This window comes from Nelumbo nucifera, chromosome 3, assembly GCF_055504915.1.
Source record: "Nelumbo nucifera cultivar China Antique chromosome 3, China Antique-T2T, whole genome shotgun sequence".
Taxonomy (NCBI): Eukaryota; Viridiplantae; Streptophyta; class Magnoliopsida; order Proteales; family Nelumbonaceae; genus Nelumbo; species Nelumbo nucifera.
In genome coordinates, this window is record NC_142651.1 from 41,806,934 (window position 1) to 41,825,389 (window position 18,456).

At 39.3% G+C, this 18,456-nt stretch overlaps 1 protein-coding gene across 3 annotated transcripts in view; it reads right to left on the reverse strand.

Moving 5' to 3' along the window:
* XEG113 (xyloglucanase 113) overlaps positions 1 to 18,456 on the reverse strand; it is a 41,806-nt gene continuing 23,350 nt past the window's right edge. For 2 of the 3 annotated variants that reach the window (XM_010268123.3, XM_010268122.3), the window contains exons 9-13: positions 5,969 to 6,082; positions 2,222 to 2,320; positions 2,005 to 2,124; positions 532 to 618; positions 1 to 428 (exon numbers count right to left, since the gene is read on the reverse strand). In XM_010268123.3, the coding sequence (XP_010266425.1) occupies positions 261 to 428; positions 532 to 618; positions 2,005 to 2,124; positions 2,222 to 2,320; positions 5,969 to 6,082 (588 nt within the window). In that variant the 3' untranslated portion in view covers positions 1 to 260. The other variant, XM_088899965.1, reaches the window with a different exon arrangement.

An 18,456-nucleotide genomic window follows, 5' to 3' on the forward strand; every position in this document is an offset into this window, starting at 1 on the left:
GAACTAAATCCAACCTCAGATTCAATAACTTCCATTTCGTTCATTTGCACATTGAAGTAATTCAAATATACCAAAATTTTTGGATAAAACCCTGTTTGCAAAATCATGTCAGCTACTTTCCCTCGAGAATTGGCTTCTCGATGTCTGTTGTATATCGTGTGTGCATGCATACTCCTCCCAGTACATTTCTTTCTTCTCCCCCTACTTTTCTCTGTTCCTATTACCTTTTCTTCGTAAAAATTATAATTGTAAGTTAAGCCTTACCAGGGTGGATGGTCATCTTGTGGAGTCTTTGGTGGGGCTGGTTCCCAGTTGGGCTTTTCATCCCAGTACATATCATAATATATGTGGCCAGGCGTATGATCCAGTACACAGCACCAGATACCTACATACCTCTTCATACGGTTTCGGAACTTTGTCTCCCTCGTCTGACCATTTATTTTGATACAAGGAGTCAGAAGGCACAGTAACAGAAGCAAACAAATCTACATTCTACTGCTGAGATAAAGCAAAAGCAAAGGGACTACTTGCCTTGTCACTGAAACCTTCAAAAGCATCTTGCATGGATGAGAACTGGATGACTTTGACATCCTTGAATGAGGAAAGTACTGTTTTCAACTGTGAGGAGATAAAGTTCTTACTTACATATTCAGAGAAATGTAAATGATCTAAACACAAGTAAACTGATATCAGAAATTTCACAAAACGATACTTTGTTATCTAAATGGTAACGAGGAAACCTATTAAAGAAAACTTCAAGTACTTAAAGGAATTTAATAGAATACACATTTTCACTAGTGTAGTTCCAATTTTCTAATTTCTTCCCATTAAGAACTTAATGATAAAATATCACTCTTCATCGATTACCAATTATTAGTGCAAGCCACAAATATTGTAGGACATTTTTGTCTGAGAGTTGCACTTTGCTGAATCTACATTGCAGCTTAGGCTGCAATGGCTCTATCAAAGCACGACCATGTTGCCCATGCTTAAGAGTATCTTAAACTTTCACATCATAAACTTGTTGAAGGATGGGCCATGTGGCCAATTTTGATTGGTCCACTGAAATGGAAGTGAACTTGTCTGGCATGCAGGTCTTTAGGAGATCAATCTGGATTTTCAAAACGTGGGTTGATCCACTGGATGGGCTTCAGAAAGTGACATTCTATTGACACTACAAACATCTCAAAAGACTAAATAACAGAAAAAAAAAGATATTCAATTGCATTAAAATTGGTTACACAGTCAACATTGTCATTACAATGTGAAAATTGGTCCCTGTCTGGTTGAAGGGGGGATCAACATTTAAACTTTCCAGATTGATAACAATGTTTCCGCACCTTAGAGAATATGCATGCAAAAGAATCTTTTATATGTGGATCAGGAAAAATGCTTAATATATGATCAGCTTGAAGGATCATTTCAGTGAAATAAGAGTACCTTTAGACTATTATCCGTGCACAAGAAAATTTAAAGTTTTATTAGGGTACTTGATTACTTCTTAAAGATGTGTACTAAATTTGATTAGGCATAAAGTGGTGATGAATTGATGATGAAGCTGATGATAATAATGATAAGGAGACTTGAGGAAGAAATTTCATATAAGAACATCAAAACAATATAATAGAGGAGGGTACCACATTACACCAATGTATGGTGTACCAATATTTCATTCTAGCCTAGGTGTATAGTTACATGGTGCATGACACTAGGAAGAATTAGTAAGCTCCACACACACCATCTAATAGATCTCTTATATCTGGACCCAACTTCTCCAATACCTATCCATTTCACACTCTTACATGCTTTTGAAAGGTCAGAACAGAGCAGCAGTGGTCCAAGATGAAAGCCTATATATGAAAATTTCTGTCTATAAAACTGGTACCATAGAGCTAAGTGTCTTAACTCAAAATATGCCTATTGATAATTGCAAAAATATCTGAAGAAGTTGGCACAAATTAAAACATGTTAGTATCTGAGTATATATACTGTAAATTAGAGTACCGTTTCTTCACTGCTATGCTTTGGTAATCTGAGTACTCCTGGTCGACTTGTTTTATTGGTCACATGACAATCTTGGGATCCAGAATGACAAAGTTGAACATCAAGCCATGACTCCTTTATCTGAAAACAATACCAACAGAGAAGAACTTCCAACTAAACAAAGTAGAAGCAGAAACCAGATGCTTTATTGAATTTTGGTGGAACTAAATATGATTACCTGTTTAGGTAGTAATGAATTGTCAAGGAAGGAGTACTCTTTAAAATGGATAGCAGGGCCAAATTCCTCCTCTGGTAGTTCTTTCAACATAACGTTCACCTATATTGCAGCATGTTACCTTAATTTATCATAGTTTTATAAGTTTTTAAACCATTCTGTGTTCAAATAAATACTAATACAATCTACTAAGAATTTATTTTAGGAAGACTACCAAAAAGTAAGATTTTAATTCCCTACAACAACTAAGGATAGTGCAGTAAACTCTTTGAACTAATTTTCCTTAATTCAATAGTTATACCTATTAATCAGCAAAAGCACTATTTGTATTAAGAGCAAAAATAAAAAATAAAAAAGAATGATGAGTGTTATATGAGTGCAGCCTGGCCGTCTAGAATCATGTTGTCAAACCGAAATGGAGAATTGATTAATTGAATAAACAATGGAAATAAATAAAAAATGAATCTACTTGGCTTTATATGAAATTACAAAAACAAAAGAAAAGAAATAAAGAAAAGCACCATGTTCCTGTGGAAGTTAATTTGGAGGCCTTGGATTCCCTCTAAGGTGAGCTTCTTAGTGTGGTATGCTGTAACTGTTACATGTCTAACCAGGGACAGTTTGGCAAGAAGGGGCATATGAATTCAAGATAGCTCATGTGGGCTGTGTGGGTTGATGTTGGAGAATAGTGGTAATTTGTTTGTTCACTGCCAAGAGTCTCAGGGTCTATGGCTGCATTTTCTGAGGGCAAAAGGTCTGAATTGGATGATGCCTAGAGCTCTGGTGAGGTGCTGCTTGCCTGGCCTCTTCAAAGCTTGATTAGAAAGGGTAGGCAGATAAGGTATCTGGTTCCAGCTGCTATTGTTGGATCTTGTGATAAGAGAGGAACAGGAGGGTCTTCTATTGTAAATGCAGAGCAGAGGACAAGCTGGTCTGTCTGTCCGTGTAACCAATCCCTGGGGAGTTTATTGTAAAATGTGAACTTATGGTTTATTTGATGGCTATTTAGGTGCCAGGGTGTCTCCTATGCTGGTTATACCCCAGCAGGCTTGTTCTACTATTTATCATTGAACAAAGTTACTTTTATCTTTTTTCAACTAAAAAAAAAGGCAGGCAGAGATTGAAGTAAAAAGGATCTAGTGGGAATGAGTTCCCATCAGAGGATTTTTTTTATATCAGTTTTTTTTTTTAATTTTTTTGGTACAGGGTGCCCCTAATAGGACCAGAGCTAGTAAAAAAAATGATATGTGCAGAAATGCAAAACATTTGGCACACACCTTTAACAGGACCCTATATAGAATGGAATAAAAGAAAAGCATCAGTGCAGTCTGCAGTGGCCCAGAAAGTCATGTAAAGATTAGGAATTTTCAGTGGCAGTTTGGAACTTAGAAGAGACAAATATATGGACTTCCTAGGGGGAACAAACTAGTATCCTGGATTCTATTAATCACATATTATGTTCACCCTTTCATATCCTAATCACTTGGTTATTTCAAGAATGTATAGAAATTGGACGATAGGCAAATCCCTTAAAGATATAATTTATATGAATACATCTGGTTTTTGTGTGTTCAGCAATGAAGATGGGTTTCTCAATCCAGGGTAGTGTTTTAAAAGTGCAAGGTGCAATAAAGGCACAAGGGCCATTTTGCGCCTGAGGCGCAAGGCGCAAGGCGAGGCACGCGCCTTTTTGAGGCAAGGTGCACAATTTAAAAAAAAGCTAAAAATTCAAAAAAATAAAAAAAATGCAAAAAATTCAAAAAAAAAATAAAAAAAGTATAAAACATAATATTAATAAAAATATAAACTTAAGTTTTAAAAAACCTATTATCTAAAATTAAAATACATAAACATAATATGTAAAGCATATTCAAATGAGAATTTAAAAATGAAATCAAACATATAAAACATTTCCAAGCATATAAAACCCACAATCTCTTTTTTTCTCAATTGCATCAAGTAGCTAATGTGACATATTACATTCCTAATTCTAAGAGCCGCCTTTGTGCCACGCCCCTCTATTGCATCAAGTAGCTAATGCTTCGAGAACCCCCTATTTGGTAATGTTGTCCATTCATTCATCCTAATAAAATATCTTCTTAAAAGCAATTAAAACTATAAAATCATTATTTTTTGTGTGAAAACAAAGAATTTAAGACTCTAACATGGACTTGTTTGGGATGGCCTCAAGGAGTGTGGCACGGGGTCCAGGGGCAGAGCCCCCGACCCATCCGCCAAACTCAAAAAAAGGAAAAAGCGGCAAATTTTCAAAAGGTGCACGCTTGGGCTAAGGCGCAAGGCGCACCAGGCGTGCGCCTTTTGAATGGGCTACACCTAGGACCTGAGCGAGGCACCTACCCTAAAATGTGCCTCGCCTAGGCGTGCCTTTTAAATCACTGATCCAGGGTTATGATTGAAAAAAAAACAACTGATTGTACAGCAAAGAAGTGGTGAGAAAAGGAAACAAAGGAATGCTAGAATGTTCTCAGAGGAGAGAAGAAAAGAAGCATTGATGTGTGACGGATGGGCGATACATTGGATTAGAACTGTGGACTCTGTTTTGAGTTCCCTTTTGATGATACATGGAGAAATAGGGTGGTGGTGGCTAGAAGCTCTTCTAAAAGGAGAGAATAAACTTGGTTTGGATGCCTCCTGCTAAAGGATATTTGAAGTTAAATTTTGACGGGAGTAGTTGAGGCAACCCGAGTCCCTCTAGAATAGGAGTGGTAATGAGAGACAAAGACATACCACTGCTTTGTTCTCAGGTTTAGTGGGAGTGGGTGATTCTATTAGAGCTGAATTGGTTGCTGCACTAAGAGTACAGATGCAAAAGAGCTGAATATGGTAAATCTAGTGATTGAAGGGGATTCAAAATCGGCAATGAGGTGACTGAAGGATCCAATCTATAATTTGGTGCTTTAGGGATGTGATGAAGAAGTTTAAATGGCTCACTAGAAATATGAATTTGACAGTACAATGGGTGAGACCGTGAGAGAACAGATAATGGGATGAAAAATTCTCTAGCTAAACAAGGGATGAATATAAATCAATTGTATTGGGAATGTTTTGAAAATCATAATTGTATCATAAATTGTACAGAAAGTTGAATCGAATCAAATCGTGAATCATATCATAAATCTTAAGAGTAATCTTATTTTTTACAAACATGTCAGAAAATCAAATATAGATACATTGAAAAGGATAAATATATAAAAGAAAGTGATTTTACCCTATTTTTAATCCATATCTACAATGAATGAACTATGTACACAAAACACTAGAATCCTGAGATGATATAATCAAGTTTGACTAAAAAATATACATCCATGTACAATGGTTCTTTAACCTACATATGATGTAAAATAAACTTAGTGCCTAGTCTTTAAAACTACTCTCCCTTGATAAACCTAAATATAAACAAAAAGATGACAAAGTAGAAAACAAATTCTTAATTGAATTTATTTGAATTACAATGAATCATAGGGACCGTATAAAACATAAAATTTATGAATCAAATTGTACGATTCAAACAAAAATCGTAAGATTTTGCAAAATTAATTGGGCTCATTTGTAGTTGAGAGGTAGCACCGCCTCTTTAAGGGATGCCTGTATTGCCAACTTTAAGTGATTAATAACACTTACTTTTACTTATCAAGAAAACACCCTGATTAGAAAATTAGTGCTGCAAATACTATTTAATCTCTTAGAAGGTCAATATCATTAGTAATTCAGTTCTTAAATAGTGTGTACCTCAAATACATGATCCAAGGGGCAGAGAAAAGGTTGCCTGGTCATTGTTCCCTCCAAAATTCCAGGATGTCCAAACCATAGTCTATCCAATCTGCACCACAGTGGAGGCATCACCTAATATAGAAAAGAGGTCAGAATACAGACCTTCAGTTTTGAAAGCAAACATAAGTATATTATATTTGTATAACCTGATCAATCAAATATCATGCAATAAGTAGATCTAACAATAATTCATCTTTACATCTTATTTCATAACTTATTTTATTAAGAAACATTTAAGTACATACCCAAGATTGTACAAATCAGTGTTTTAAAAGGCATGAGAGGCATACGCCTGGAGGCAAGGTGCCCCCAAAACGCTCTGAGGCATATGCTAGAGGCATTGACACCTTTGAATCGTACGCCTCATACACTTTTTCATAGGGTGTGCTAGAGGCATACACCTCATGCACCTCACACACACCTCATATAAAAAGACAGAAAAAAAGAAAAAAGAAAAAAAAGGAAAAGAAAGGGAAGGGAAAGAAAAAGAAAGGAGAAGGAAAAAAGAGAAAAAGAAAGAAAACTCTTCTTCTTACTCATCCCCCTCCTCTAAAGGAGGCTTACGCCTCCTTGTGTTCAGGAGGCTTACGCCTCTTACATTCTCAACTATGCCTCACACCTCTAGATAGTGGAATGCTTTGCGTCATGCTTCCACATTTTAAAACAGTGGTACAAATATAGCAGTTCCAGACTTTTAAACTTGCTATTACTACCAGTGCAGGTTGGTTGGATTTACCACTATAAACTTTCTTGCTTTTATATATTGATGACATACTACCAGTGAAAATGAGAAGGGCATGCAACAGTTAAAAACTCTTATGTGGACCTTACCTTCCTTACCTTCTATTTTTTTCTCCTTTTTTTCTTGCTTTTTTCTTCTCACTTGTACACCTCACGACTCTAGGCAGTGAACGCCTCGTGTCACGCCTCCACAATTTAAAACATCGGTTGGAGGTTAGGACATAACTAATCAGGAGCATATTGCTAATTACTTCAAGGAACTCCATTCTTCTGATAGAATCTGGAGACCAAGGCTAAATGGTTAGGAAGGGACAACTTTATCTTAGGAAAGCAGAAGCTGGTTGGAGAGGGAGTTCAGTGAAGATGAAATTAAAAAAAAAACCAGCTTTTTCGATTGATGAAGATTAGGCCCCTGGCCCCAATGGATTCTCTTCATCCTTTTAACATGAATGTTGAGAAATAGTGAAAGAGGATCTTCTAGAGGTGTTTGAAGATTTCTACAACTCAACCATTATAAATAAGAGAACCAGTTCCACCTTCATCAAACTCATTCCCAAAAAAAAGGGGTCTCTTGGAGTTAAAGATTTCCCTCCAATTAGTCTCCCGGGCAGCTTGTATAAGATTATAGCAAATGTGTTAGTCGACCGGTTGAAAAGGGTAATTAGTAAGGTAGTTGCTTCTACTCAAAGTGCTTTTATTCAATGCAAACAGATTGTAGAAAGCATTTTGATAGCAAATGAGGCGGTGTAGTTTGCAAAATTGATTTGGAGGAGTATGATAGGGTGGGCCAAAATTGTTTGTGAAAAATCATAGGTGCTAAGCCCGGCCCAAACTTCGAGCCTAAAATAAAAGCTTGGGTCCAAGCCGGACTTTGGGCCTATGGCATCTAATATTAAAATTTTAATTATTTAGAAGTTTTAAATTAAATAATGCATCATACATAAAAAATATTGCATAAGCCCAAGCTAGGCCAGGTTTGGCTAGGCTTTGGGCCTATGGCATAAAAGATGGGGCATGGGCCTCATTTAATTCCTAGGCTTGGCTGGGCTTGGCTTGTCAATCCTTTTATAGATGAAGGCAAGGCCTTCATTCCCATTTTAGAGGAAAGGCCTTCATTCCTATTCCGGAGCAATGTAGGACTTGGAACAACACTCAATGGTGAGTGCTACCATTAAGTGTTATTCCAAGTCTCACATTGCTTAGGAATGGGAATGAAGGCCTTGCTTAGGAGGACAACTCTGGACAACTCTCATTTGTCATACTTGAGTTGAGTCATGTGTTGAGATGTGTCAACTCATGAATATGTATATGTTTAAAGTTTTATATTTTATATAAAATAATTGATACAAAATAAAATATATTTTCATATGTATAATATTAAGTATATATAATTTACTATAAATAATATACAATATAATATATATTATATATTTAATAATATATTATATTGCAGGTTGGGTTAGGCTTGAGCTTGACACCTTGGGCCCAAGCCCGACCTAGAATTTTCTGGGCTTGCACACAAAAACCTAGGATTGGCCTTGGAAACTTGCGAGCTAGGCCAAGTCGGGCCAAGAATGATCGCCCCTACAATAGGTACAATAGGGCCCCCAAAGATTTCTTCAAGGCTTCTAGAGGCTTATGGCAAGGCTGCCCCCTCTCCCCCTTGCTCTTCTCTCTAGTGGATGATATCCTAGATGCCTTCATGCAAAAGGTTGATGGGCTAGGTTTAATTAAAGATTTTTTGGTTGAGCAATAAAGTATTCACATTTCTCACCTCCAATATGTTGATGACATTATCTTCTTCATTGAAGACCATAAAGGTTACATTCTTAATTTGAAGGAGATCCTAAAACATTTTGATGTAGTGACTAGTATGAGAATTGATTTAGAAAAGAGCAGCATCATTGGCATTCCATGAGCGGAAGGCTAACCCTAATCAAGGCAACTTTATCAAAGCTCCCAACTTATTAAATTTCAGTGTTTAAAGTCCCATCTGGAGTGAGAAAAGATCCGATGCAACTTCCTGTGGGAGGGAAGAGGAGAGAGAAGGAATCACTTGGCACTTGGTAAACTGGAGGATAATGTGTAAATTGAAGGAGGATTAGGGCTTGGTGGCATTACAAAGAGAAACAAGGCTCTGCCAGGAAAATGGATTTAGTAGTATAATATTGAACGAGGCTCTCTATGGACTTCAGTGATTTGAATCAAATATAGAAGAAACAATCTTGAAAGGAGAAACACTAGGGATGCAAATGAATCGAATTATGATCTGATCTGAAATCAAATCTGATTTGATTGTGCCGGATTCGGATATATGTTAACGGATTATCAAACCAAATCGGATTGAAAAATGTGATCCATTTGCTTATTGGGTCGAACTTGAATCACCTTGGATTCGGATATATTGTTATGTATAAACATTTATAACCCCAATATAGTTTCACGTTTCTATAGCAGTAAATGTAATTTTAATTTAAACTTGGGGTTAGAAGTGTCCAACCAAATACCTTTATATATATATTGTTGAGAGTGTAAGGGCATTTATGTCCTTTCATGTTTTTTGTATTTGGGCGCCTATTCAAGGGCCCATTTGTAATTTTCTTCTTGAATACTTTAACTTGGTATCAAAACATCAGATGGTCAAGGAGAGCATCAGCTGCTGGTTGTGACTCACATACGAACCTGTTGACATTAGTAGCCTGTACAGGCGTACAACCAGTGACATACATTTGCGGTTTTGATGCCCGTTGATGCGCCTCATTTTTAGAGGAATTTTGATATAGCTTTCATGGAGGTTTGAAGCTGTTTTACATTTTTCTTGGATTTTTCAGATGAAAATTGGCAAAAAATACAGATCTGGATTTTAGGGCTTGCATGCTCGCATGGTGGGTTAGTTGCTGCTAAATCCACTTGCGTTTGAATCGTGGTAAATTTTTGAAACTGCAGGAAGTAGTCTAAGATTTTTTGGAACCCTAAAACTTTTTTGGAAATTTTTTTCTTCCCCTATTTTTCCGTCGACACCTTTTTTTCCCTTGTTTTATTGTTGTAGCCCGTGTTTAACCTTCAAGGAAAGGTGTTTGGGTGTTTAGCTAGTGTTGGGATACTGTGGTGTTGGTGAGAAAAGTGTTTTTAGACGGGTGGTGATCCTCAAAACGTGTTTTTATAGTGACCCTATCACTCCACATTTTTTTTGGAAAAAGGTAATGTAATTTTATTCAAACCAACACATACAAGCTGGATTCAGACCCAGAAAGGCAGTCTGAAAACGACAGCAATTACAATCTCCACCAGGAGTTTGAACGAAATAAAACAGACAAATTCAGACTTCTGAACTCCTCAGTAACAGACACCCAAGAGATTAGCTTGCCCACTGCTCTCTGAATTATATCTTCAGGGCTCTTTTCTCTATTACAGAAAGTCCTACTCTTCCTCTCAGCCCAAATGGACCACACTACAGCAGCATGACTAGTCCTCCACACCAGTTTCCCTTTCTTGCTTAGGCCTTTGACATTCCAACAGCAGAGGAGCTCCTTAACCGATCTTGGCATAACCCAACTGATATTCATGGATTTGAGAAAGTGCTCCCAAACCTGAGAGGAGAACGAACAAAGAATACACAAATGGTCTGTCAATTCAGTAAACAACCCACAAAGACCACAAGATAAATCCAAAACTTGAATGCCCCACCTCACAAGATTAGATCTGGAAGGACATTTGTCAAGGGCCACCGTCCAAATCAGAAAATTGCATTTAGATGGACTTGTAGAGTTCCATATCTGTGTAGCTGAGAAATCAGTGAGACCCAATCTGCAAAGCTTACATGCCAGGGATTTGACAGAAAATTCTCCATCCGGATTCCACTTCCAGCACATTTGTCTTCCGAAAGCAGGTCTATCTTCTGCTTCTGAAGAAGAGTCATAATCTCCACAATCTCTTCAAACTCCCAATCAAAAAGATTCCTCCTAAAGAAGGGGGGGGGTCCAAGTAACAGTCTCCAGACAAACAAAAGCACTCAACCACAAATGCTTCTTGGTTAGAAGCACACTGAAATAGAAGGGGAAAAAACTTAGCTAGAGGCCCATCCAAGCACCAAGAGTCCCTCCAAAATTTAGTTCTATCCCATTTACCAATCTTGACTGAAATCCCTTCCAGACAGAAATTCTTCATGATACCTTTCCAAAGTGAGTTGCCCTAACTTGGAGGAGGATCCCTAGACCTCCAGTTGCCCCACTCCACCCCATATTTACCAGCTATGAGGGACCTCCACCAAGCATTACTTTCAGCCGAGAACCTCCAGGTCCACTTACAAAGGAGAGCAGAATTAAAGCTCTTCAACTTCCTTATACCTAAACCACCATCAGTCTTAGGAAGACATACTTGGTCCCAATTGACTAGGTGAATTCTTTGCTCCTCTTCCCAACCCCTCCAAAGAAAACTTCTCTGAAGCTGCTCCAATCTTTTTGCTACTTTGTTTGGGATGGGGAAAAGAGAGGAAATAAGTAGGTAAGTTGGAAAGGGTACTTTTTATCAAAGTAACCCTACCCCCAAAAGATAGATATCTTGCCTTCCATGATGCTAATTTCCTCTCCATTCTTTCAATAACTGGATCCCAAATCAAGGAAGCTAAACAATTTGCCCCCAAGGGCAAACCCAAATATTTCATTGGGAGGGATTCAATCTGACAAGCCAGCACCTCCACACAATCAACTATGTTGGTTACTTGATCCACTGGAATGATTTGACTTTTGTTCCAATTGACTTTGAACCCAGAGACCACTTCAAACCAGGTTAAAATCCCAAGGAGAAGATCTAACTGAGAAGGAGAAGCGTCCACAAAGCATAAAGTATCATCTGCGAATTGGAGAATATTAACCTTTTCCCCCTTAGGAGCGATTGCAAAACTTTCCCAATCACTAGTATTAGATGCCTTTTTACAGAACAGAGTAAGTATTTTCATAACACAAATAAAGAGTAAGGGGGACAGAGGACCACCCTGTCTTAGACCCCTAGAGCTATCAAAAAACCCTGCTGACTGATCATTAATCAGAACTGAAAATTTGGGAGAGGTTATACACACTTTAATCCAGTTTCTCCATTTCTGCCCAAACGAAACTTGATGCAGCACAAAATCAATACACCTCCAATTAACATGAGTAGACGTTCAAGACTGCTATCAGCCTTGAACCCTAATAGATTTCAGGTTCAAAAATAGAAGAAAAAGTATAGAGAAGAGAGGAGAAAGAGAAGAGAGAGCAGTAGAACACAAGCGTTGAAAGGAGGGACAGAATCTTAATGTTCTGCTGCCGCCACTTTTATTTAGTATTTATAGGTTATGCTCATTACAAGGGAAAGGACAGGTCTGCCCTTAGTATTTACATAACAAATAGAACAAAATAAAACTGAAATAAATAACAACTGAAATAACCAACTAACCACCAGCTAACCCTAGGATGACTATAACACATTCTACCCTACGAACACAGTGGGACCATAGCTGTGGGGCCCACATCAGTGTTCTCTACACTCTCCCTCAAGTTGGGAATAAATGTTTATCATACCCAACTTGGAGAGATCCGCCTCTAGCTTCTTCCTTGGTACAGCTTTGGTGAGGATATCTGCTAGCTGCATGTTGGATGTGATGTACGGGAGACACACTTCTTGTGATGAGACCCTCTCTCATATAAAATGTCGATCAACTTCAATATGTTTAGTTCTGTCATGCTACACCGGATTGTGTGCTATATTAATAGCCGCTTGATTATCACAATACAGCATCAGGGGCTTCTCATACTCAATACCCAACTCCTCAAGTAGTGATCTCAGCCATAGAATTTCAGCCACTTCGTTAGCCATTGACCTGTATTCAGCTTCAGCACTAGATCGGGAGACAACACTCTGTTTTTTACTCCTCCAAGAGACAAGGTTACCTCCCACAAGGGCACAATATCCAGAGGTAGACCTTCTGTCATCAACACTCCCAGCCCAATCGGCATCCATATAAACCTCCACCTTCATGTGGTCATTGTTCTTGAATAATATACCTCTACCCGGGCATCTCTTCAAGTATGCTAATATTCTTTCTACTGCAAGGTGCGTGGTTCTAGGAGAATGCATGTACTGGCTGACAACACTAACTGCATAACTGATATCTGGCCGAGTGAGGTAGAGATATAGGAGCTTTCCCACTAATCGCTGGAACATAACTTTGTCTTCAAGAGGCTCCCCACTCTCTACACTAATCCTGTGGTTCTGTTCAATGGGTGTATCCGCAGGCTTGACACCTAACTTTCCAGTTTTCGCCAACAGATCTAGAACATATTTCCTCTGAGAGACAAAGATCCCCTGTTTAGATCTAGCAACCTCAATACCCAAAAAATACCGTAGTGCACCAAGATCTTTCACCTCAAACTCTTGATGAAGGAGTTGTTTGAGAGACTCAATCTCATGGCTATCATTTCCTATCACCACAATATCATCAACATATACTGCAAGTAGTGTCAGAGAGGACTCCACCCTCTTGATGAACAGTGTATGATCTGACTGGGCCTGTACATAACCGAACTTCCCAAGGGCTAGTCTGAATCTATCGAACCAAGCTCTAGGTGACTGCTTAAAACCATACAATGCCTTATTGAGCCGGCAGACCTTCTTACTTGTCTCTGTATCATAGAATCCAGGAGGCAACTGCATGTAAACCTCTTCCTGCAGGTCTCCATTCAGAAAAGCATTTTTAACGTCCATTTGGTACAAAGGCCAAGTGTGGCTTGCTGCAAGAGATAATAGAACTCGAATGGTGGTCATCTTGGCTACCGGGGCAAAGGTCTCCAAGTAATCTATACCATAAGTCTGGGTGAACCCTTTTGCAACTAGCCGAGCTTTGTACTTCTCAATGGAGCCATCCGCATTGTGCTTCACAGTAAATACCCATCTGCATCCAACTGGTTTTTTTCCTTTGGGCAGATCAACTAGTTCCCAGGTATTATTTTTCAACAGGGCATCCATTTCAACTTGCATTGCACCTCTCCACTCCGGGACTGATTGGGCTTCTTGCACTGTTCTTGGAATAGGGACATTAGCAACGGAAGTAAGATAGGACCTGTAGGAGGGAGATAGGCGATCATAGGATAAGAACTGGGAAATGCAGTGGGCTATAGATGTGGGGCAATGTCGTTTCCCTTTACGGACAACAATGGGAAGGTCAAGGTCGTCTGTAGGAGGTGAAGTGGCAACAATGGAAGGAGTCTCTGTGGGCCCTGGGACTGTAATACCTGGACTTGGAGCCGCATAAGAGGTTGGAGCTGGCCTGGACTGCTGATGATCAGGATCAACCTGCCTGCATCGCCTGTGATAAACTCTCAACTCCTGATCCCTCTGACCACCCTCACTACTGCAGCCCTCGTCACCTAATGGAATAGGTAAAGGAACAACCCAAAAAGTATTAACCCTACCCTCACTACGCTCCCCCTGAAGAAAAGGACCCAAATCCCCACTCTCACTGCTCTCCCCCTGAGGAGAAACCCGAGAATAATAGGGTGTCTCCTCAAAGAAAGTGACATCCATGGAGACAAACTTCTTCCCTGAGACAGGATCATAGCAGCAATAACCCTTTTGAGTTTGTGCATAACCAAGAAAGATGCATTTGGAGGCCTTTGGTTCGAACTTGGAGTGATAGGGTTCGAGAAGCTGAACAAAACAGGTACAACCAAATGTTTTAAGGGGAACAGTAAACAACTCCTCATTTGGGTATAGAAGGAAAAAAGGAGGTTTCATATCAAGAACCAGGGAAGGAACCCGATTAATAAGATATACCGCCGTGAGGATAGCATCACCCCAGAAGAGAATAGGAACATTGGAGGTAAACATAATACTTCTAGCCACCTCCAAGATGTGCCTATTCTTCCTTTCTGCAATCCCATTCTGCTGAGGTGTATGAGAATAAGTGCTCTGGTGGATAACCCCATGATTAAGAAGGTAAGATGCCAATGGCTTAGCAAAGTATTCCTTTGCATTATCAGATCTAAGAACTTTGATCTTGGCATCAAACTGGGTTAGGATCATTTGGTGGAAGTTTTGGGTCAGGGCGGGAACCTCATCTCGTGAACGCATAAGATAAACCCAAGAAAACCCAGTATGGTCATCAACAAATAACAAAAAATATCTGTACCCACCCATAGAAGGGATGTGATATGGCCCCCAAACATCAGTATGCACAATATCAAAAGAACTATTACTCCTTTTATTAATCAATGAATAAGAGTTTCTACAATGTTTAGCAAACTCACAACTTTCACATTTCAACTGGGACAGCTCAACAGACTCAAACAAAGTAGGAAACAGACTCTTTAAGGATCGAAAAGACAAATGACCCAATCGGTTATGCCAAAGCATAACCGGACTCACAATCTGAGAAACAAGTGACTTTTTATCCACTGACTCTTCCCGACAAGAACTCTCCCCGAGCAGATAAATCTCATTCGTCTCACGGCCAATCCCAATCACCTTCTTCGTCTCCAGGTCCTGAAAAACACATCGGTCAGGGAAGAAAGTTACTGAGCAGTTCATATGTTTGGTAATACTACTAACTGAAAGAAGGTTAGTATCAAGTTTAGGAACATGCAAGACAGAAGACAAGGAGATAGTATCCAACAGCTTGATGTCACCCTTGCTAGAAATGGGGACAAGAGAGCCATCGGCAATAGATACTTTATCCCTACCAGAAGATAAATGATAAGTGGTAAACAATGAAGGCAAGCTAGTCATATGGTCGGGTGCACCTGAATCTATTACCCAACAGGATTCAGTAGTACCTGGAGCTGAGGCATGGTAGGCTGAGGCTCGAGTACCTGAATGTGCGAAAGCAGATGTGGCAGGGGCTGATGGTGACTGCGGTGACTGAGTTGAGTTCCCAACTTCCTTTTCCAACTGTATTAGAGCAGCCCGAACTGCAGCTAAGGTCTCTAAGGGTGTGCCTCTTGTGCCAGACGAGGATGCTGAATCAGTAGTCACGGCCACATGAGCATTACCCTTCTTGCTTCTCAACTTTGCCGGGACCAAATGAGGATGCAGCTTCCAACATGTTTCTTTTGTGTGTTTGGGTTTCTTACAATGCTCACATACCACACCCTTTTATCTTCCTTCTTCCTGTCCCTCTCTGAATCACCCCCTGATTTGGGTTTAACAGCTACAAGGGCCGGTGTAAGAGGCTGAGGTTGCATCATGACTTTCGTCCTGGTCTCTTCACTATGCACTAAGGAGTACGCCTGAGAGAGGGTCACACTATCTCTGGTCAAAATTTGTTGCCGCACAATATCATACTCCGAATTCAGGCCTGCTAGAAACTCAAACACCCTGTTTGTCTCGATGTGCTTTCTATGGGTTTGTGCATCTTTGGGACTCTCCCACTCAAGAGTCTCTAAGTGATCAATCTCATGCCACAGGGACTTCAAGGTAGAGAAGTAGACCGAAACCGGTTTCTCTCCTTGTTTAAGAGTATTCACTTTACATTTCAATTCATATGCTCTGGCAACATTAAGGGGTTGGGAGTAAGTTTCTTTCATAACATCCCATATCTCCTTGGCTGTCTTTGCCCACAAGTAATTTCGGCTGATATGAGGCTGCATAGAATTACACAGCCATGTCATAACCAAGTAGTTTTCTTGGACCAACTTGGTATACATGAGGTCTCCTTTGGAAGGTTCTTTCACATCTCCCAAGAGATACCCTACTTTACCCCTTCCCCCAATAGCCATCATGGCTGATTGGGCCCATTCCAAATAGTTTGATCCATCAAATCTTATGGTTGTAATCTAAAAACCTGTCTCAGAAACACCACCATAATTGTTGTTCCCAAAACTGCCTTCTGCCCGATTCTTAAACTCCATTTCGGTCAAGAACCAGTAGTCTCAAAAATTAGGGTTACTACAGTCAAAGAACAACACTTGGACTATCAATCACAATAAAAAATCAGTATAGAATCAATCTGTATTCACGGTATATGTGCATGAAGCAGGTATAAGTTTGATCTGAAACCAATTAGCAAACATAACAGCAACAGTCCGTACAGTTTTCACCCCTTAGAAGAGTTCGAAATCCCCAAAAAAATATTTGAAAACAGCTTGGAGAATAATCTGATATGCTGAAGCAGAATTAGGGTTTTAATCAGTCCTTAAAAGAAAATTCTCAGCCACACATTCCAGGCAGTACTGTACAGATAAGACTTGTAGTAGGGTTAATATGAAACCCTAAAACTGATCAATGTTGAGGAGAGAACTTAAGAAGAGCTTCACAAGTAGATCACAAGGCTCGGCCCAGCATTAGGGTTTGTCACAGGGTTAAGACAAAACCCTAGAGAATAGAAGGAAGAAAACCCTAGAGTGGTTCGGCCTCCCTTTCTAGATAGGTCCAACCTATCTTCTCTGATGGTACTTCTCTCAGAAAATAAAAAACTTACAAGAGAATGTTGTTCGCTGCCTTCCAAGGTTACCCGAACCTTAGCCTTCTCTAATTCTTCCTGATCACCAACACTCTGCAACCGTGGCAAATCTTCAACAGCTGCTAAACCCTCTGGCGATCTGCAAGAATCAGTCAACGAACTCTACTTTCTCAACTTCCAGCCCTAGATGGTTCTCATGTGGTCGGCTGGACTAGACTCACATGAGAAACCCAAGCTCTGATACCAAGTAGACGTTCAAAACTGCTATCAGCCTTGAACCCTAATAGATTTCAGGTTCGAAAATAGAAGAAAAAGTATAGAGAAGAGAGAGCAGTAGAACACAAGGGTTGAAAGGAGGGACAGAATCTTAATGTTCTGCCGCCGCTACTTTTATTTAGTATTTATAGGTTATGCTCATTACATGGAAAGGACAGGTTTGCCCTTAGTATTTACATAACAAATAGAACAAAATAAAACTGAAATAAATAACAACTGAAATAACCAACTGACCACTAGCTAACCCTAGGATGACTAGAACACATTCTACCCTACGAACACAGTGGAACCATAGCTGTGGGGCCCCCATCAGTTTCTCTACAACATGGTCATAAGACTTCTCAATATCAAGTTTGAAGGTGACTCTAGAAAGACCATCAATTGGGCCAAAGGGCAGGATGAAGGGCCTTGGAAATTTGCCCACCTTTTGTCTGAAATTCATGAACTATTTTCTTTTCTGAACTGCAGCTTCAAATGGGTTAGCTCAATTAGGTTTGGGGAAGGATTTTTTGTATAGTTCTGATACAATGCTTACTTAATTACTTGGGCCTTTTTTTTTTGCCTCAGTAGGCCCTTTCTTGTGCATCGCTTATGTACATCCTTCCCATTTTGATTACAAGTTATCATTTCTCAAAAAATGAAAAATAAACTAATATTGTCACCATATTAGTTTGAGGTGGAGTGTGTAAATATGGATTGTACAACTGTCTTATTTTATTAGTGTACATTCAATAGCATTGTATCTTTGTTTTTATTTTTTTGCCTTTATTTGGATGGAAAGGGAAATCTTGAAATTGCTCACATTCTTCCCTTCATAATAATGTATGGCTCGTTGGGTTCATTCATGACTCTCTCTCTCTCTCTGTCATCCTGGTGTTGTTTTTTTTTTAAGATTTTCAGCTTGAATCTAATGAAACGTTGATCTCCCTAGGATGATACTGATTGCGTATGGCGTTGTGTGATATTTGGAAGATGCTTACTATGCTTGAGATAAAAT